The sequence below is a fragment of the Heptranchias perlo genome, unplaced genomic scaffold, assembly GCF_035084215.1.
Source record: "Heptranchias perlo isolate sHepPer1 unplaced genomic scaffold, sHepPer1.hap1 HAP1_SCAFFOLD_367, whole genome shotgun sequence".
Lineage (NCBI taxonomy): Eukaryota > Metazoa > Chordata > Chondrichthyes > Hexanchiformes > Hexanchidae > Heptranchias > Heptranchias perlo.
Genome location: NW_027139379.1, coordinates 132497 through 154829, shown reverse-complemented (window position 1 = coordinate 154829; position 22333 = coordinate 132497). Strand labels below are relative to the sequence as shown.

Genomic DNA, 22333 nt, shown 5'->3' with positions numbered 1-22333 from the left:
GGCGAATGTAGATTGGGAAATTAGATTAAAGGGAATGAGGGGAGAGTTGGCGAAGGTCGATTGGGAAATTCGATTAAAGGGAATGAGGGGAGAGTTGGCTGAGGTAGATTGGGAAATTAGATTAAAGGGAATGAGGGGAGAGTTGGCTGAGGGAGATTGGGAAATTAGATTAAAGGGAATGAGGGGCGAGTTGGCTGAGGTAGATTGGGAAATTAGATTAAAGGGAATGAGGGGCGAGTTGGCTGAGGTAGATTGGGAAATTAGATTAAAGGGAATGAGGGGAGAGTTGGCGAAGGTAGATTGGGAAATTAGATTAAAGGGAATGAGGGGAGAGTTGGCTGAGGTGGATTGGGAAATTAGATTAAAGGGAATGAGGGGAGAGTTGGCGAAGGTAGATTGGGAAATTAGATTAAAGGGAATGAGGGGAGAGTTGGCGAAGGTAGATTGGGAAATTAGATTAAAGGGAATGAGGGGAGAGTTGGCTGAGGTAGATTGGGAAATTAGATTAAAGGGAATGAGGGGAGAGTTGGCGAAGGTAGATTGGGAAATTAGATTAAAGGGTATGAGGGGAGAGTTGGCTGAGGTAGATTGGGAAATTAGATTAAAGGGAATGAGGGGCGAGTTGGCTGAGGTAGATTGGGAAATTAGATTAAAGGGAATGAGGGGCGAGTTGGCGAAGGTAGATTGGGAAATGAGATTGAAGGGTGTGAGGGGCGAGTTGGCTGAGGTTGATTGGGAAATGAGATTGAAGGGTATGAGGGGCGAGTTGGCTGAGGTAGATTGGGAAATTAGATTAAAGGGAATGAGGGGCGAGTTGGCTGAGGTAGATTGGGAAATTAGATTAAAGGGAATGAGGGGAGAGTTGGCGAAGGTTGATTGGGAAATTAGATTAAAGGGAATGAGGGGAGAGTTGGCTGAGGTAGATTGGGAAATTAGATTAAAGGGAATGAGGGGAGAGTTGGCTGAGGTAGATTGGGAAATTAGATTAAAGGGAATGAGGGGAGAGTTGGCTGAGGTAGATTGGGAAATTAGATTAAAGGGAATGAGGGGCGAGTTGGCGAAGGTAGATTGGGAAATTAGATTAAAGGGAATGAGGGGAGAGTTGGCTGAGGTAGATTGGGAAATTAGATTAAAGGGTATGAGGGGAGAGTTGGCTGAGGTAGATTGGGAAATTAGATTAAAGGGAATGAGGGGAGAGTTGGCGAAGGTAGATTGGGAAATTAGATTAAAGGGAATGAGGGGAGAGTTGGCTGAGGTAGATTGGGAAATTAGATTAAAGGGAATGAGGGGCGAGTTGGCTGAGGTAGATTGGGAAATTAGATTAAAGGGAATGAGGGGAGAGTTGGCTGAGGTAGATTGGGAAATTAGATTAAAGGGAATGAGGGGAGAGTTGGCTGAGGTAGATTAGGAAATTAGATTAAAGGGAATGAGGGGAGAGTTGGCTGAGGTAGATTGGGAAATTCGATTAAAGGGAATGAGGGGAGAGTTGGCGAAGGTAGATTGGGAAATTAGATTAAAGGGAATGAGGGGAGAGTTGGCGAAGGTCGATTGGGAAATTAGATTAAAGGGAATGAGGGGAGAGTTGGCTGAGGTAGATTAGGAAATTAGATTAAAGGGAATGAGGGGAGAGTTGGCTGAGGTAGATTGGGAAATTAGATTAAAGGGAATGAGGGGAGAGTTGGCGAAGGTCGATTGGGAAATTCGATTAAAGGGAATGAGGGGAGAGTTGGCTGAGGTAGATTGGGAAATTAGATTAAAGGGAATGAGGGGAGAGTTGGCTGAGGGAGATTGGGAAATTAGATTAAAGGGAATGAGGGGCGAGTTGGCTGAGGTAGATTGGGAAATTAGATTAAAGGGAATGAGGGGCGAGTTGGCTGAGGTAGATTGGGAAATTAGATTAAAGGGAATGAGGGGAGAGTTGGCGAAGGTAGATTGGGAAATTAGATTAAAGGGAATGAGGGGAGAGTTGGCGAAGGTAGATTGGGAAATTAGATTAAAGGGAATGAGGGGAGAGTTGGCTGAGGTAGATTGGGAAATTAGATTAAAGGGAATGAGGGGAGAGTTGGCGAAGGTAGATTGGGAAATTAGATTAAAGGGTATGAGGGGAGAGTTGGCTGAGGTAGATTGGGAAATTAGATTAAAGGGAATGAGGGGCGAGTTGGCTGAGGTAGATTGGGAAATTAGATTAAAGGGAATGAGGGGCGAGTTGGCGAAGGTAGATTGGGAAATGAGATTGAAGGGTGTGAGGGGCGAGTTGGCTGAGGTTGATTGGGAAATGAGATTGAAGGGTATGAGGGGCGAGTTGGCTGAGGTAGATTGGGAAATTAGATTAAAGGGAATGAGGGGCGAGTTGGCGAAGGTAGATTGGGAAATGAGATTGAAGGGTATGAGGGGCGAGTTGGCTGAGGTTGATTGGGAAATGAGATTGAAGGGTATGAGGGGAGAGTTGGCTGAGGTAGATTGGGAAATTAGATTAAAGGGTATGAGGGGCGAGTTGGCTGAGGTTGATTGGGAAATTAGTCCAGTGAGCCTGACATCTGTAGTGGGTAAGTTGTTCGAGGGTATTCTGAGAGACAGGATCGACAGGCATTTGGAGAGGCAGGGACTGATTCGGAACAGTCAGCATGGTTTTGTGAGAGGAAAATCATGTCTCACGAATTTGATTGAGTTTTTTGAGATTGATGAGGGCTGTGCAGTAGACGTGGTCGACATGGACTTCAGCAAAGCCTTTGACAAGGTACCGCATGGTAGTTTGTTACATAAGGTTAAATCTCACGGGATCCAAGGTGAGGTAGCCAATTGGATACAACATTGGCTTGACGACAGAAGACAGAGGGTGGTTGTTGAGGGTTGTTTTTTAAATTGGAGGCCTGTGACCAGCGGTGTGCCTCAGGGATCGGTGCTGGGTCCGCTGTTATTTGTTATTTATATTAATGATTTGGATGAGAATTTAGGAGGCATGGTTAGTAAGTTTGCAGATGACATCAAGATTGGTGGCATTGTGGACAGTGAAGAAGGTTATCTCGGATTGCAACGGGATCTTGATAAATTGGGCCAGTGGGCCGATGAATGGCAGATGGAGTTTAATTTAGATAAATGTGAGGTGATGCATTTTGGGAGATCGAATCGGGCCAGGACCTACTCCGTTAATGGTAGGGCGTTGGGGAGAGTTATAGAACAAAGAGATCTAGGAGTACAGATTCATAGCTCCTTGAAAGTGGAGTCACAGGTGGATAGGGTGGTGAAGAAGGCATTCAGCTTGCTTGGTTTCATTGGTCAGAACATTGAATGCAGGAGTTGGGATGTCTTGTTGAAGTTGTACAAGACATTAGTTAGGCCACACTTGGAATACTGTGTACAGTTCTGGTCACCCTATTATAGAAAGGATATTGTTAAACTAGAAAGAGTGCAGAAAAGATTTACTCGGATGCTGCCGGGACTTGATGGTTTGACTTACAGGGAAAGGTTAGATAGACTGGGACTTTTTTCCCTGGAGAGTAGGAGGTTTTGGGGTGATCTTATACAAGTCTATAAAATAATAAGGGGCATAGATAAGGTAGATAGTCAAAATCTTTTCCCAAAGGTAGGGGAGTCTATAACGAGGGGACATAGATTTAAGGTGAGAGGGGAGAGATACAAAAGGGTCCAGAGGGGCAATTTTTTCACTCAAAGGGTGGTGAGTGTCTGGAACGAGCTGCCAGAGGCAGTAGTAGAGGCGGGTACAATTTTGTCTTTTAAAAAGCATTTGGACAGTTACATGGGTAAGATGGGTATAGAGGGATTTGGACCAAGTGCAGGCAATTCGGACTAGCTTTGTGGTATAAACTGGGCGACATGGACATGTTGGGCCGAAGGGCCTGTTTCCATGTTGGAAACTTCTATGATTCTATGAAAGGATGACCAAAAAATTGCTAATGAGGGAGAACATTGAGAGTAAACTAGCAGGAAATATAAAATCAGATTGGAAGAGCTTCTACATTATGTAAAAAGGAAGAGAGGAGCAAAAGTAAACATTGGTCCCTCAGAGGCTGAGACAGGAGAAATTATAATTGGGAATCTGGAAATGGCAGAGACATTTAACAAATATTTTGTATCTGTTCACAGTAGAAGACACAAAAAACATACTGGAAATAGAGGGGGGAACCAAGGATCTGATGAAAGTGAGGAACTTGAAATAATTAAGATTAGTAAAGAAAAAGTACTGGAGAAATTAATGGGACTAAAAGCCAACAAATCCCCTGGACCTGATGGCCGACATCCGAGGGTTTTAAAAGAGGTGGCTGCAGAATAGTGGATCCATTGGTTAACAGACAGAAAACAGAGAGTAGGGATAAACGGGTCATTCTCAGGTTGTCAGGCTGTAACTAGTGGGGTGCCACAAGGATCAGTGCTTGGGCCTCAGCTATTTACAATCTATATTAATGACTTAGCTGAAGGGACCGAGTGTAATGTATCCAAGTTTGCTGACGATACAAAGCTCGGTGGGAAAGTAAGCTGTGAGGAGGACACAAAGAGTCTGCACAGGGATATAGACAGGTTAAGAGAGTGGGCAAGAAGGTGGCAGATGGAGTATAATGTGGGGAAATGTGAGGTTATTCACTTTGGTGGCAAGAATATTTAAGGATAAGCAGAATATTTTTTAATGTTTAATGTTGCTATTCAGAGAGATTTGGGTGTCCTCGTACACGAAGCACAGAAAGTTAACATGCAGGTACAGCAAGTAATTAGGAAATCAAATGGAATGTTGGCCTTTATTGGAGGGGGTTGGAGTACAAGAGTGAGGAAGTTTTACTACAATTGTACAGGGCCTGGGTGAGACCACACCTGGAGTACTGTGTATAGTTTTGGTCTCCTTATCTAAGGAAGGATATACTTGCCTTCGAGGGAGTGCAGCGAAGGTTCACGAGATTAATTCCTGGGATGAGAGGGTTGTCCTATGAGGAGAGGTTGAGTTTAGAAGAATGAGAGGTGATCTCATTGAAACAGATAAGATTCTGAGGGGGCTTGATAGGGTAGATGCTGAGAGATTGTTTCCCCTGGCTGGAGAGTCTAGAACTAGAGGGCACAGTCTCAGGATAAGGGGTCGGCCATTTAGGACTGAGAATTTCTTCACTCAGAGGGTTGTGAATCTTTGGAATTCTCTACCCCAGAGGGCTGTGGATGCTGAGTCATTGAGCATATTCAGGGCTGAGATCGATAGATTTTTTTGGCTCTAGGGGAATCGAGGGATATTGGGGATCAGACAGGAAAGTGGAGTTGAGGTTGAAAATCAGCCATGATCTTATTGAACGGCGGAGCAGGCTCAAGGGGCCGAATGGCCTACTCATAAGAACATAAGAAATCGGAGCAGGAGTAGGCCATTCGGCCCCTCGAGCCTGCTCTGCCATTCAATAAGATCATGGCTGATCTTCGACCTCAGCCCCATTTTCCTGCACCATCCCCATATCCCTTGATGCCTTTAATATCTAGAAATCCATCGATCTCTGTTTTGAATGTACTCAATGACTGAGCCTCCACAGCCCTCTGGGGAAGAGAATTCCAAAGATTCACAATCCTCTGAGTGAAGAAATTTCTCCTCATCTCAGTCCTAAATAGCCTACCCCTAATTCTGAGACTGTGACCCCTGGTTCCAGACTCCCCAGCCAGGGGAAACATCCTCCTTGCATCTACCCTGTCAAGCCCTGTAAGAATTTTGTGTGTTTCAATAAGATCAACTCTCATTCTTCTAAACTTGAGAGAATACAGGCCTCGTCTACTGAATCTCTCCTCGCATGACAGTCCCGCCATCCCAGGAATCAGTCTGGTGAACCTTGGCTGCACTCCCTCTTTGGCAAGTATATCCTTTCTTAGGTAAAGAGACCAAAACCGCACACACTACTCCAGGAGTGGTCTCACCAAGACCCTGTATAACTGCAGTAAGACATCCCTGCTCCTGTACTCAAATCCTCTTGCAATGAACGCTAACATACGATTCGCCTTCCCAACTGCTTGCTGCACCTGCATGCTCGCTTTCAGTGACTGGTGTACAAGGACACCCAGGTCTCGTTGCACCTCCCCTTTTCCCAATCTATCACCATTCAGATAATCTGCCTTTCTGTATTTACAATCAAAATGGATAATTTCACATTTATCCACATTATACTGCATCTGCCATGTTCTTGCCCACTCACCCAACGTGTCTAAATCACCTTGAAGACTCTTTGCATCCTGCTCACAGCTCACATTCCCACCTAGTTTTGTGTCTTCAGCAAACTTGGAAATATTACATTTGGTTCCCTCATCCAAATCATTGATATAGATTGTGAATAGCTGGGGCCCAAGCACTGATCCCTGCGGTACCCCACTAGTCACTGCCTGCCACCCGGAAAAAGACCCGTTGATTCCTGCTCTCTTTTCTTTCTGTTAACCAATTCTCAATCCATGCCAGTATATTCCCCCCAATTCCATATGCTCTAACTTTGTTCACCAACCTCCTGTGTGGGACCTCCCCCTCTCTCATTTTCTCCCAACTCCTCCTCCTGAAAGGTTTTATATTGTCTGCCATGCAAACTGCTGGAGAACCCATTCATTATCCAGTAAATGGATTGGCAGCCCCTCTGCACTTGCTGCTTGATAGCCTCTTCTAATGGCCGGGCCATGGCAGCGACTTCCCATTCACAGAAGGAGCAGATCTGGGGTCCAGAGAGTAACTGATAGTTGCTGGTGCCTCCTCACCCATATCCCACGTCTACCTCATTAGTGGGCAGGGGGTGTCCATCTAAAAACTTGTGCTGATTTGTGGCACTCCTCCCTTTCAGTTAGTGTGGATTGAAGGATAGAGGGTGGGTGTAGACTGAGACCATCACATTCAGTGAGTGTGGATTGAAGGATCGAGGGTGGGTGTAGACTGAGACCATCACATTCAGTTAGTGTGTATTGAAGGATAGAGGGTGGGTGTAGACTGAGACCATCACATTCAGTTAGTGTGGATTGAAGGATAGAGGGTGGGTGTAGACTGGGACCATCACATATTTCCTGATCCGGGACGGTAGCTGTCGTCCTGAGCCTTGAGGTGCTCTCTGTGAAATGCTGCTGTCCAGGGTTGCATAATTGTGGTGTGTGTTGAAACTCATATTGTCGAGCTTTTCTTGACTGTCTTTGGGGGACCATAATTAAAGTTGCATTATTTTCTGTCCGATCCGTGAATTAATTGGGTACAATCCATGGTATAGGTCGTATTGTCCATGTGAGGAGGAGGCTCCATGAATATCCCCACCCTTGACGATGGTGGCGCCTCACACACGAGGGTAAAAGACAAGGCTGAAGTGTTAACAACCAGCTCAGAGGGTGGTTATTTTATGGTGAGTGACTCACCTCCTGACTCCCTAAAGCCTTTCCACCATCTGCAAGGCACAAGTCAGGAGTGTGATGGAATACTCTCCACTTGCCTGGATGAGTGCAGCTCCAACAACACTCAAGAAGCTCGACACCATCCAGGACAAAGCAGCCCGCTTGATTGGCACCCCATCCACCACCCTAAACATTCACTCCCTTCACCACCGGCGCACAGTGGCTGCAGTGTGTACCATCCACAGGATGCACTGCAGTAACTCGCCAAGGCTTCTTCGACAGCACCTCCCAAACCCGCGACCTCTACCACCTAGAAGGACAAGGGCAGCAGGCACATGGGAACAACACCACCTGCACGTTCCCCTCCAAGTCACACACCATTCCGACTTGGAAATATATCACCGTTCCTTCATCGTCGCTGGGTCAAAATCCTGGAACTCCCTTCCTAACAGCACTGTGGGAGAACCGTCACCACACGGACTGCAGCGGTTCAAGAAGGCGGCTCACCACCACCTTCTCAAGAGCAATTAGGGATGGGCAATAAATGCCGGCCTCACCAGCGACGCCCACATAAGGATAATGAAAACAAATGGTCTTTGGGCTTGATGTGCTGAGTGGTGTTTTCTTGATCAATCTTATGGAACTTGGAATTACTTATCTCAATGCCTCATGTTTATTTTAAGAACTTACAAAAGAGTTTGCACTTGGCTCTCGCACTCAGATCCTGACTCTGCCCCACTCTCCAGGTCTGCAGTGGATCCAGACATGAGGCGAGGAAAACCCCCAGTGGTGGAGAGCTTTGGGAACCATAGATCCAAAATCAGCTGTTCCTCCCGAGCCTGTTAGACTGCCCACATCTCATGCTTCTAATTACTCATATACTGGATCCCAAAATGTTATTTTCTGAAGGGAATCAATATTAACTGTTTCCACTGTCTCCCTCTGGAGCCTGTTCCATAGATTGATCACTCACACTGAAATATTGGGGTTCCGCGGATTAGTTTTGAATTTCCCCTTTGAAGCACAGGCCGTCTCTTCTGGTTCTACTGTTCTGGACAAGGTGAAATTCTTTGTCGTGGTCGACATTACTCAGTCCCTTTAGAATCCTAAAAACAACAATCATCAGGGGTCGGCCATTTAAGACTGAGATGAGGAGGAATTTCTTCACTCAGAGGGTTGTGAATCTTTGGAATTCTCTTCCCCAGAGGGCTGTGGATGTTCAGTCATTGAGTATATTCAAGGCTGAGATCGATAGATTTTTGGACTCTCGGGGAATCGAGGGATATGGGGATCGGGCGGGAAAGTGGAGTTAAGGTCAAAGATCAGCCATGATCTGATTAATGGTGGAGCAGGATCGAGGGGCCGAATGGCCTACTCCTGCTCCTATTTCTTATGTTCATATCACTCTTCAACCTTCTCTTTCCCGGTGAGAACATGCCCAATTTATATAATCGCTCCTTATCATTCAATCCCTCCATCCCCTCAATCAATCTGGTTGCTCTCCTCTGTACCCGTCAATAGCTGCAATTTCCTTTTTTGTACTGTGATGACCAGAACTGTACACAGTATTCGAAGTGCGGTCGCTCCAGTGATTTATGAAGTGGCAGGATTATCTCACTATTTCAGCTCAATATTACCCCTTTATATAGTTCCTTCAGGTGAACATCCAGGGATTTTTTAATGAGTTGAGGGTCTCTGCCTCTCCCACCCTCTCAGGCAGTGAGTTCCAGACCCCCACCACCCTCTGGGGGAAAACATTCTCCTCAGCTCCCCTCTAATCCTTCTACCAATCACTTTAAATCTATGCCCCCTGGTTATTGACCCCTCTGCTAAGGGAAATAGGTCCTTCCTATCCACTCTATCTCGGCTCCTCATAATTTTATACACCTCAATTAAATCTCCCCTCAGCCTCCTCTGTTCCAAGGAAAACAACCCCAGCCGATCCAATCTTTCCTCATAGCTAAAATTCTCCAGTCCTGGCAACATCCTCGTAAATCTCCTCTGCACCCTCTCTCGTGCAATCACATCCTTCCTGTAATGTGGTGACCAGAACTGTACACAGTACTCAAGCTGTGGCCTAACTAGTGTTTTATACAGTTCCAGCCTCGGCTAATAAAGGAAAGTATCCCGTCTGCCTTCTTAACCACCTTATCAACCTGTCCTGCTACCTTCAGGGATCTGTGGACATGCACTCCAAGGTCCCTCACTTCCTCTACACCTCTCAGTATCCTCCCATTTATTGTGTATTCCCTTGCCTTGTTTGCCCTCCCCAAATGCATTACCTCACACTTCTCTAGATTGAATTCCATTTGCCACTTTTCTGCCCATCTGACCAGTCCATTGATATCTTCCTGCAGTCCTCAGCTTTCCTCCTCACTATCATCCGCAAATTTCTTAATCGCCCCCTACATTTAAGTCCAAATCATTAATATAGACCATAAAAAGCAAAGGACCCAGTACCGAGCCCTGCGGAACCCCACTGGAAACATCCTTTCAGTCACAAAAACACCCGTCGACCATTACCCTTTGCTTCCTGCCACTGAACCAATTTTGGATCCAATTTGCCACATTCCCTTGGATCCCATGGGCTTTTACTTTTTTGACCAATCTGCCATGTGGGACCTTGTCAAAAGCCTTGCTAAAATCCATGTAGACTTCATCAAACACGTTACCCTCATCGATCCTCCTTGTCACCTCCTCGAAAAATTCAATCAAGTTAGTCAGACACGACCTTCCCTTAACAAATCCGTGCTGACTGTCCTTGATTACTCCGTGCCTTTCTAAGTGACGGTTTATCCTGTCCCTCAGGTATTGTGGAGATGGACGTAGGTGACTTTGAATCTCAGCTCAAGGTTGAGGAGGACTCCAGGGTTCATAGAATCATAGAATTGTGAAAAATGTACGGCACAGAAGGAGGCCATTCGGCCCATCGTGTCTGCGCCGGCCTAAAATGAGCCACCCAGCCTAATCCCACTTTCCAGCTCTTGGTCCGTAGCCCTGCAGGTCACGGCTCTCCAGGTGCACATCCAGGTACTTTTTAAATGAATCGAGGGTTTCTGCCTCTCCCACCTGTCTGGTTGAGCTTGAGTGAGCAGCCAGGAGAGGAGAGGGGATCAGGGGCTAAGGGGTAACATTTCTGGGGGAGCTGGGCCTTGCCTATATTAACCTGCAAAAACTCTGGCTCATCCACAATTTAATTTCAGAGAGCACAATAACAGTCATGGAATGGAGAGGTAAAGGTGAGTATTGTTAGAATAAGTAGCAAGGCAGATCCCATGTTTACACAAAATGCTACCAAGGGTTAGTATATAGATGGGGAAAAGTAGACAAGGCAGCAATAGTGGGTCTTGTGGAGGAGGAGAATGTGTGAGACTGAGGTAGGAGAAGCTGGATGTGATGAGCTTGGATTTGGGTTGTTCGGGGAATGCAAGGGGTAGGAGGGAGACTTAGACAGACGAGTGAATAGCCTAAGTTTTGGGGAGAAAGAATGAGACGAAGTCTGCAAGAAATGTGCAGGATGAGGAAGAAGGTTAGTGGTGGAAAGGGGAGGCTTGGTGTTGTTCTTCCATCGAAGGCAATCCTGGAGTAATAAGCGGGAATGGAGTTAGTAGCTCAGATAGTTGAGCTCGATCTGTTGGATGGATGGCCAGGCTAGGCCAGCTGTACAGCCCTTGCATTTGAAGATGTGAAGGTGGGTGTTTTACTGGAGAAAGTGATGGGGCAGGAGACCAAGGGATCTGATGGGATGGGAGCAATGAAAGTGAACGCATAGGAACTTGAATGGTGTGACTGAGGTGGAAATAGTGTGAGAAATGGAAGGCTAGAGGAGAGAGCTGGCGGGAGGGGTAGTTTCTTTTCAGTGGTAGAGGGTGATAGAGACATTGGAGGCAGGCAATAGGAGCAATCATGGAGACAGTAATGGTCTTGTCCATGAGGGAGATGGCAAAGACTAGCATTATGGTTAGATCGAAGGGATAGGTATGTGCGAGAGAATTGATGTGCAGATTGAGATTGTGAGGACAGAAGGGTAGAGACGTTGGAGCAGAGAGTGGGGAGAATTTAGTTGCAGATGGAAGTCTTCAAGGATGAGGCATTGAACAGTGCAAAGACTGAGTCAGGAAAATAAGGTGGAGTTTTGAGTCAGGAGGTTGGCAGTGGAATGGTTAGGGTTAAACAAGGGCTTTGAAAGACAGGAGGCCACATTGAGTTACTGGAATAGGGAGTATGGTGATAACTGTTTATAAAGGAAGGGATCACAGAGTAGTTTATTGAACGGGGATTGCTGAGGAGGTGCACTTTTGTACATATTGCACTGAATAATGAGTTAACTCTGTACCTCTACATGTAATGATTTTATACAATATACCTCAACCTGTCCCCCTTGCAGGGCGTGGATTTGATTCTGTGACCCCCTTTTAACATGTGCACATCTTGGTGTGATGCTGTCTGAGCTCACTGTGTTCTGCTCCTTCACTAGGTCATATTCATACTACATTGAAGTGTCGATGGATGAGCAGGATTGGGTTCGTATAATCGACCATTCCAAGTACCTGTGTCGCTCGTGGCAAAACCTTTTCTTCAGCCCTCGTGTCTGCAGGTAAGGCGAGAATTTCCACACACTGAGAGCAGGGGGCAGTTAAGCTGGGAGGTTTCTTGCTATGTTCGAATCCTGGTCCAGTGTGCCAGATACATTCACTTATTGCTAGTTATTCACATGGGCTTCAGGTGAGCACCTCTCGTGTGGGTGAAGACGAGCTTTCCAGTTACATTTTCCCCCTTAGCCTCCACATAGAGCTGGCAATGCTGCTTCCAGGAGGGAGACATTCTGTTCAGGTTTTATCAGTCAAATTTTGTTTGATGATATGGGCCAAAGGCAGGTATATGGAGTTAGATCACAGATCAGCCGTGACAGGACAGGCAAAAAGGGAAAGGAGGTGGGGTAGCGTTGTTCGTAAAGGAGGAAATCAATGCAGTAGTGAGGAAGCAATTTTATTTTAAATTCACAAGCTTTCGGAGATTTTCTCCTTCCTCAGGCAAATGTTTGCCTGAGGAAGGAGAAAATCTCCGAAAGCTTGTGAATTTAAAATAAAATTGCTGGACTATAACTTGGTGTTGTAAAATTGTTTACAGTAGTGAGGAAGGATATTGGCTCGGAAAATCACAATGTGGAATCTGTATGGGTGGAGCTAAGAAACACCAAGGGGCAGAAAACGTTGGTGGGGGTTGTCCATAGGCCCCCAAACAGTAGTGGGGATGTAGGGGAGGGCATTAAACTGGAAATTAGAGACGCATGCAAGAAGGGTACAACTATAATCATGGGTGACTTTAATCTACATATAGATTGGTCAAACCAAATTAGCAATAATACTGTGGGGGAGGAATTCCTGGATTGTGTACGTGATGGTTTTCGAGACCAATATGTTGAGGAACCAACTAGAGAACAGGCGATCCTAGACTGGGTATTGGGCAATGAGAAAGGATTAATTAACAATCTTGTTGAACGGAGTCCCTTAGGGAAGAGCGACCATAACATGATAGAATTCCTCATTAAGATGGAGAGTGAAGTAGTTGAATCCAAAACTAGGGTCCTGAATCTAAATAAAGGAAATTACGAAAGTATGAGGTGCGAGTTGGCTATGATAGATTGGGGAACTTCACTAAAAGGGATGATGGTGGATAGGCAATGGCTAATATTTAAAGAACGTGTGCAGGAATTACAACAATTATTCATTCCTGTCTGGCGCAAAAATAAACCAGGAAAGGTGGCTCAACCGTGGCTTACAAAAGAAATTAGGGATAGTATCAGATCCAAAGAGGAGACATATAAAATTGCCAGAAAAAGCGGCAAGCCTGAGGATTGGGAGCAGTTCAGAATTCAGCAAAGGAGGACGAAGAGATTGATTAAGAGGGGAAAATAATGAATGAGAGTAAACTAGCAGGGAACATAAAAACTGACTGTAAAACCTTCTATAAATATGTCAAGAGAAAAAGATTAGTGAAGACAAATGTAGGTCCCTTACAGTCAGAAATGGGGGAAATTATAATGGGGAACAAAGAAATGGCAGAACAATTAAACACATACTTTGTTTCTGTCTTCACAAAGGAGGACATAAATAACCTCCCGGAAATGTTAGGGAACCAAGGGTCTAGTGAGAGGGAGGAACTGAAGGAAACCAGTATTAGTAAGAAAATAGTGCTAGGGAAATTAATGGGGCTAAAGGCTGACAAATCCCCAGGGCCTGATAATCTACATCCCAGAGTACTAAAGGAAGTGGCCCTGGAAATAGTGGATGCATTGGTGATCATCTTCCAAAATTCTATAGAATCACAGAATCATAGAAGTTACAACATGGAAACAGGCCCTTCGGCCCAACATGTCCATGTCGCCCAGTTTATACCACTAAGCTAGTCCCAATTGCCTGCATTTGGTCCAAATCCCTCTATACCCATCTTACCCATGTAACTGTCCAAATGCTTTTTAAAAGACAAAATTGTACCCGCCTCTACTACTGCCTCTGGCAGCTCGTTCCAGACACTCACCACCCTTTGAGTGAAAAAATTGCTCCTCTGGACCCTTTTGTATCTCTCCCCTCTCACCTTAAATCTATGTCCCCTCGTTATAGACTCCCCTACCTTTGGGAAAAGATTTTGACTATCTACCTTATCTATGCCCCTCATTATTTTATAGACTTCTATAAGATCACCCCAAAACCTCCTACTCTCCATCAAGTCCCGGTAACATCCTAGTAAATCTTTTCTGCACTCTCTCTAGTTTAATAATATCCTTTCTATAATAGGGTGACCAGAACTGTACACAGTATTCCAAGTGTGGCCTAACTAATGTCTTGTACAACTTCAACAAGACATCCCAACTCCTGTATTCAATGTTCTGACCAATGATACCAAGCAAGCTGAATGCCTTCTTCACCACCCTATCCACCTGTGACTCCACTTTCAAGGAGCTATGAATCTGTACTCCTAGATCTCTTTGTTCTATAACTCTCCCCAACGCCCTACCATTAACGGAGTAGGTCCTGGCCCGATTCGATCTACCAAAATGCATCACCTCACATTTATCTAAATTAAACTCCATCTGCCATTCATCGGCCCACTGGCCCAATTTATCAAGATCCCGTTGCAATCCTAGATAACCTTCTTCACTGTCCACAATGCCACCAATCTTGGTGTCATCTGCAAACTTACTAACCATGCCTCCTAAATTCTCATCCAAATCATTAATATAAATAACAAATAACAGCGGACCCAGCACCGATCCCTGAGGCACACCGCTGGTCACAGGCCTCCAATTTAAAAAACAACCCTCTACACCCACCCTCTGTCTTCTGTCGTCAAGCCAATGTTGTATCCAATTGGCTACCTCACCTTGGATCCCGTGAGATTTAACCTTATGTAACAACCTACCATGCGGTACCTTGTCAAAGGCTTTGCTAAAGTCCATGTAGACCACGTCTACTGAACAGCCCTCATCTATCTTCTTGGTTACCCCTTCAAAAAACTCAATCAAATTCGTGAGACATGATTTTCCTCTCACAAAACCATGCTGACTGTTCCTAATCAGTCCCTGCCTCTCCAAATGCCCGTAGATCCTGTCTCTCAGAATACCCTCTAACAACTTACCCACTACAGATGTCAGGCTCACCGGTCTGTAGTTCCCAGGCTTTTCCTTGCCGCCCTTCTTAAACAAAGGCACAACATTTGCTACCCTCCAATCTTCAGGCACCTCACCTGTAGCGGTGGATGATTCAAATATCTCTGCTAGGGGACCCGCAATTTCCTCCCTAACCTCCCATAACGTCCTGGGATACATTTCATCAGGTCCCGGAGATTTATCTACCTTGATGCGCGTTAAGACTTCCAGCACCTCCCTCTCTGTAATATCTACACTCCTCAAGACGTCACTATTTATTTCCCCAAGTTCCCTAACATCCATGCCTTTCTCAACCGTAAATACCGATGCGAAATATTCATTTAGGATCTTACCCATCTCTTGTGGTTCCGCACATAGATGACCTTGTTGATCCTTAAGAGGCCCTACTCTCTCCCTAGTTACCCTTTTGCCCTTTATGTATTTGTAGAAGCTCTTTAAACTCTGGAACAGTTCCTACAGATTGGAGGGTGGCAAATGTAACCCCACTATTTAAAAAAGGAGGGAGAGAAAAATCAGGGAATTATAGACCAGTTAGCCTAACATCAGTAGTGGGGAAAATGCTGGAGTCTATTATAAAAGATGTGATAACAGAACACTTGGAGGGCATTAACGGGATTGGACCAAGTCAGCATGGGTTTATGAAAGGGAAATCATGCTTCACAAATCTACTGGAGTTTTTTGAGGAGGTAACTAGTAGAATAGATAGGGGAGAACCAGTGGATGTGGTGTATTTGGATTTTTAGAAGGCTTTTGATAAGGTCCCACACAAGAGGTTAGTGTGCAAAATTAAAGCACATGGGATTGGGGGGAATATACTGGCATGGATTGAGAATTGGTTGACAGACAGGAAACAGAGAGTAGGAATAAACGGGTCTTTTTCCGGGTGACAGGCAGTGACTAGTGGGGTACCGCAGGGATCAGTGCTTGGGCCCCAGCTATTCACAATATATATCAATGATTTGGATGAGGGAACTAAACGTAACATTTCCAAGTTTGCAGACGACACAAAGCTGGGGTGGAATGTGAGCTGTGAGGAGGATGCAAAGAGGCTCCAATGTGATTTAGACAAGTTGAGTGAGTGGGCAAGAACATGGCAGATGCAGTATAACGTGGATAAATGTGAGGTTATCCACTTTGGTTGTAAATAGAGAAAGGCAGATTATTATCTGAATGGTGATAGATTGGGAAAAGGGGAGGTGCAACGAGACCTGGGTGTCCTTGTACACCAGTCGCTGAAAGCGAGCATTCAGGTGCAGCAAGCAGTTAGGAAGGTGAATGGTATGTTGGCCTTCATAGCAAGAGGATTTGAGTACAGGAGCAGGGATGTCTTACTGCAGTTATACAGGGCCTTGGTGAGACCACATCTTGATATTGTGTGCAGTTTTGGTCTCCTTATCTGAGGAAGGATGTCCTTGCCATGGAGGGAATGCAACGAAGGTTTACCAGACTGATTCCTGGGATGGCAGGACTGACGTATGAGGAGAGATTGGGTCGACTAGGCCTGTATTCACTCGAGTTTAGAAGAATGAGAGGTGATCTCGTTGAACCATCTCAAATTCTAACAGGACTAGACAGACTAGATGCAGGGAGGATGTTCCCGATGGCTGGGGAGTCCAGAACCAGGGGTCACAGTCTCAGGATACGGGGAATGCCATTTAGAACCGAGATGAGGAGAAATGTCTTCACTCAGAGGGTGGTGAACCTGTGGAATTCTCTACCACAGAAGGCAGTGGAGGCCAAGTCATTAGATGTATTCAAGAAGGAGAGAGATATATTTCTTAATGATAAAGGGATCGAGGGATATGGGGAAAAAAGCGGGAACAGGGTACTGAGTTAGACGATCAGCCATGATCATTGTCGAGGGTTGTTTTTCAAACTGGATGCCTGTGTCCAGCGGTGTGCCTCAGGGATCGGTGCTGGGTCCGCTGTTATTTGTTATTTATATTAATGATTTGGATGAGAATTTAGGAGGCATGGTTAGTAAGTTTGCAGATGACACCAAGATTGGTGGCATTGTGGACAGTGAAGAAGGTTATCTAGGATTGCAACGGGATCTTGATAAATTGGGCCAGTGGGCCGATGAATGGCAGATGGAGTTTAATTTAGATAAATGTGAGGTGATGCATTTTGGTAGATCGAATTGGGCCAGGACCTACTCCGTTAATGGTAGGGCGTTGGGGAGAGTTATAGAACAAAGAGATCTAGGAGTACAGATTCATAGCTCCTTGAAAGTGGAGTCACAGGTGGATAGGGTGGTGAAGAAGGCATTCGGCATGCTTGGTTTCATTGGTCAGAACATTGAATGCAGGAGTTGGGATGTCTTGTTGAAGTTGGACAGGACATTGGTGAGGCCACACTTGGAATACTGTGTACAGTTCTGGTCACCCTATTATAGAAAGGATATTATTAAACTAGAAAGAGTGCAGAAAAGATTTACTAGGATGCTACCGGGACTTGATGGTTTGACTTATAGGGAGAGGTTAGACAGACTGGGACTTTTTTCCCTGGAGAGTAGGAGGTTTTGGGGTGATCTTATAGAAGTCTATAAAATAATGAGGGGCATAGATAAGGTCGATAGTCAAAATCTTTTCCCAAAGGTAGGGGAGTCTATAACGAGGGGGCACAGATTTAAGGTGAGAGGGGAGAGATACAAAAGGATCCAGAGGGGCAATTTTTTCACTCAAAGGGTGGTGAGTGTCTGGAACGAGCTGCCAGAGGCAGTAGTAGAGGCGGGTACAATTTTGTCTTTTAAAAAGCATTTGGACAGTTACATGGGTAAGATGGGTATAGAGGGATATGGGCCAAGTGCAGGCAATTGGGACTAGCTTAGTGGTATAAACTGGGCGACATGGACATGTTGGGCCGAAGGGCCTGTTTCCATGTTGTAACTTCTATGATTCTATGATTCTATGATTTTGAATGGCGGAGCAGGCCCGAAGGGCCGAATGGCCTACTCTTGCTCCTATTTTCTTCGTTTCTATTTTCTGTGGGTTGAATTATGGGAAAATATATTAGTGGTGAATGGATGGAAGGGTTTTTATCTGTTTTATCTCTCATGCTTTGTCTGTAATATAGTTGGGGTCTATTCCCTTTGTTATCATTGATGCAGCATGGGGCCATGTTCAGTCAGGATTGCGAGGATGCGTTGTGGACTTTTGTTGCATGTGTTGTGGTTTATTTTGGACGGTGGAGTCTGATTGGTGACTGGATGATCTAATTTGTGCAGCGTTGGGCCCAGTGATCCCCAGAGACCTTGTTTCTTCCTTTGTTCCAGAATCAGTGAGAAGAGATGGATGGTTTGTGCTGAAGGTGATCTGGCTGACAGTTAATAAGAGAGAATGTGGATTTATGGCAGTGCAGGGATGCTGTGTATCTCCCTGCCTCATTTTCTCCTTAATGAGGGAATGTATTGGTTTGGGCTGATCAATGAGACACTATTACATGGCACAACCTGCCACCTCTGCTGCAATTAAACGCAGCCAAGTGTGTAGAACAAAATATCAGCTGCATTTATTGTCGGAATTGGAACTGGTGTCATGTTGGCGTCAGAATCGTGTTGGAGAAAAGTGAGCAATGAGTTGAATGTGGTGCCACATCAAGACTGAAGAGATTGTGACATGAAGTCTCAATCAGCAAAAAGGCTGACTGTGTTCCATGGGGCTGGCTGAGAGGAACAGGACAGAACAGCTCGAGTTATCAGCACATCCGCAGATTGACAACCTTAATGATCCAGTGTGAGCTGCCAAACAGCTCACAGTCCTGCGTTATTTGCAACTTTTTATCCCTTTCATCAGAACACAAGAAAAATCAGGCGAGAAAAGGACACAGCCCTCGGAAACCCATCCCCCAAACCGCCTAACTCCCTCATTAAAACCCATCCCTCTAACCCCCTAACTCCCTCATTAAAACCCATCCCTCTAACCCCCGAACTCCCTCATTAAAACCCATCCCCCAAACCGCCTAACTCCCTCATTAAAACCCATCCCTCTAACCCCCGAACTCCCTCATTAAAACCCATCCCCCAAACCGCCTAACTCCCTCATTAAAACCCATCCCTCTAACCCCCGAACTCCCTCATTAAAACCCATCCCCCAAACCGCCTAACTCCCTCATTAAAACCCATCCCTCTAACCCCCGAACTCCCTCATTAAAACCCATCCCCCAAACCGCCTAACTCCCTCATTAAAACCCATCCCCCAAACCGCCTAACTCCCTCATTAAAACCCATCCCCCAAACCCCCGAACTCCCTCATTAAAACCCATCCCTCTAACCCCCTAACTCCCTCATTAAAACCCATCCCCCAAACCGCCTAACTCCCTCATTAAAACCCATCCCCCAAACCCCCGAACTCCCTCATTAAAACCCATCCCTCTAACCCCCTAACTCCCTCATTAAAACCCATCCCCCAAACCCCCGAACTCCCTCATTAAAACCCATCCCTCGAACCCCCGAACTCCCTCATTAAAACCCATCCCTCTAACCCCCGAACTCCCTCATTAAAACCCATCCCTCTAACCCCCGAACTCCCTCATTAAAACCCATCCCTCCAACCCCCGAACTCCCTCATTAAAACCCATCCCCCAAACCGCCTAACTCCCTCATTAAAACCCATCCCTCTAACCCCCGAACTCCCTCATTAAAACCCATCCCTCTAACCCCCGAACTCCCTCATTAAAACCCATCCCTCCAACCCCCGAACTCCCTCATTAAAACCCATCCCCCAAACCGCCTAACTCCCTCATTAAAACCCATCCCTCTAACCCCCGAACTCCCTCAATAAAACCCATCCCTCGAACCCCCGAACTTCCTCATTAAAACCCATCCCCCAAACCGCCTAACTCCCTCATTAAAACCCATCCCTCTAACCCCCGAACTCCCTCATTAAAACCCATCCCTCTAACCCCCGAACTCCCTCATTAAAACCCATCCCTCTAACCCCCGAACTCCCTCATTAAAACCCATCCCTCGAACCCCCTAACTCCCTCATTAAAACCCATCCCCCAAACCGCCTAACTCCCTCATTAAAACCCATCCCTCGAACCCCTGAACTCCCTCATTAAAACCCATCCCTCGAACCCCTGAACTCCCTCATTAAAACCCATCCCTCCAACCCCCGAACTCCCTCATTAAAACCCATCCCTCTAACCCCTGAACTCCCTCATTAAAACCCATCCCTCCAACCCCCGAACTCCCTCATTAAAACCCATCCCTCGAACCCCCGAACTCCCTCATTAAAACCCATCCCTCTAACCCCCTAACTCCCTCATTAAAACCCATCCCTCTAACCCCCTAACTCCCTCATTAAAACCCATCCCTCCAACCCCCGAACTCCCTCATTAAAACCCATCCCTCCAACCCCCGAACTCCCTCATTAAAACCCATCCCTCTAACCCCCGAACTCCCTCATTAAAACCCATCCCTCCAACCCCCTAACTCCCTCATTAAAACCCATCCCTCGAACCCCCGAACTCCCTCATTAAAACCCATCCCCCAAACCGCCTAACTCCCTCATTAAAACCCATCCCTCTAACCCCCTAACTCCCTCATTAAAACCCATCCCTCTAACGCCCTAACTCCCTCATTAAAACCCATCCCTCCAACCCCCTAACTCCCTCATTAAAACCCATCCCTCTAACCCCCGAACTCCCTCATTAAAACCCATCCCTCTAACGCCCTAACTCCCTCATTAAAACCCATCCCTCCAACCCCCTAACTCCCTCATTAAAACCCATCCCTCCAACCCCCGAACTCCCTCATTAAAACCCATCCCTCTAACCCCCGAACTCCCTCATTAAAACCCATCCCTCTAACCCCCGAACTCCCTCATTAAAACCCATCCCTCCAACCCCCTAACTCCCTCATTAAAACCCATCCCTCGAACCCCCGAACTCCCTCATTAAAACCCATCCCCCAAACCGCCTAACTCCCTCATTAAAACCCATCCCTCTAACCCCCTAACTCCCTCATTAAAACCCATCCCTCTAACGCCCTAACTCCCTCATTAAAACCCATCCCTCCAACCCCCTAACTCCCTCATTAAAACCCATCCCTCTAACCCCCGAACTCCCTCATTAAAACCCATCCCTCTAACGCCCTAACTCCCTCATTAAAACCCATCCCTCCAACCCCCTAACTCCCTCATTAAAACCCATCCCTCCAACCCCCGAACTCCCTCATTAAAACCCATCCCTCTAACCCCCGAACTCCCTCATTAAAACCCATCCCTCTAACCCCCTAACTCCCTCATTAAAACCCATCCCTCTAACCCCCTAACTCCCTCATTAAAACCCATCCCTCCAACCCCCGAACTCCCTCATTAAAACCCATCCCTCTAACCCCCGAACTCCCTCATTAAAACCCATCCCTCTAACCCCCTAACTCCCTCATTAAAACCCATCCCTCTAACCCCCTGACTCCCTCATTAAAACCCATCCCTCTAACCCCCGAACTCCCTCATTAAAACCCATCCCCCAAACCGCCTAACTCCCTCATTAAAACCCATCCCCCTAACTCCCTCATTAAAACCCATCCCCCAAACCCCCTAACTCCCTCATTAAAACCCATCCCTCTAACCCCCTAACTCCCTCATTAAAACCCATCCCTCTAACCCCCGAACTCCCTCATTAAAACCCATCCCTCTAACCCCCTAACTCCCTCATTAAAACCCATCCCTCTAACCCCCGAACTCCCTCATTAAAACCCATCCCCCAAACCGCCTAACTCCCTCATTAAAACCCATCCCCCTAACTCCCTCATTAAAACCCATCCCCCAAACCCCCTAACTCCCTCATTAAAACCCATCCCTCTAACCCCCTAACTCCCTCATTAAAACCCATCCCTCTAACCCCCGAACTCCCTCATTAAAACCCATCCCTCTAACCCCCTAACTCCCTCATTAAAACCCATCCCTCTAACCCCCGAACTCCCTCATTAAAACCCATCCCCCAAACCGCCTAACTCCCTCATTAAAACCCATCCCCCGAACTCCCTCATTAAAACCCATCCCTCTAACCCCCGAACTCCCTCATTAAAACCCATCCCTCCAACCCCCGAACCCCCTCATTAAAACCCATCCCTCCAAACCCCCGAACTCCCTCATTAAAACCCATCCCTCAAACCCCTGAACTCCCTCAATAAAACCCATCCCTCCAACCCCCGAACCCCCTCATTAAAACCCATCCCTCCAAACCCCCGAACTCCCTCATTAAAACCCATCCCCCAAACCCCCGAACTCCCTCAAAAAAACCCATCCCTCGAACCCCCGAACTCCCTCATTAAAACCCATCCCTCTAAGCCCCTAACTCCCTCATTAAAACCCATCCCCCTAACTCCCA

The 22333-nt window shown here is 46.3% G+C and overlaps 1 protein-coding gene across 1 annotated transcript in view; it reads left to right on the top strand.

The window, feature by feature from the left end:
- LOC137311614 (BTB/POZ domain-containing protein 9-like) overlaps window positions 1-22333 on the top strand; it is a 152173-nt gene that overhangs the window by 105760 nt on the left and 24080 nt on the right. Inside the window, exons 6-7 of the mRNA XM_067978713.1 lie at window positions 11807-11926; window positions 18273-18294. Of these exons, the coding sequence (XP_067834814.1) occupies window positions 11807-11926; window positions 18273-18294 (142 nt within the window). The remainder of the gene's footprint in view (window positions 1-11806; window positions 11927-18272; window positions 18295-22333) is intronic.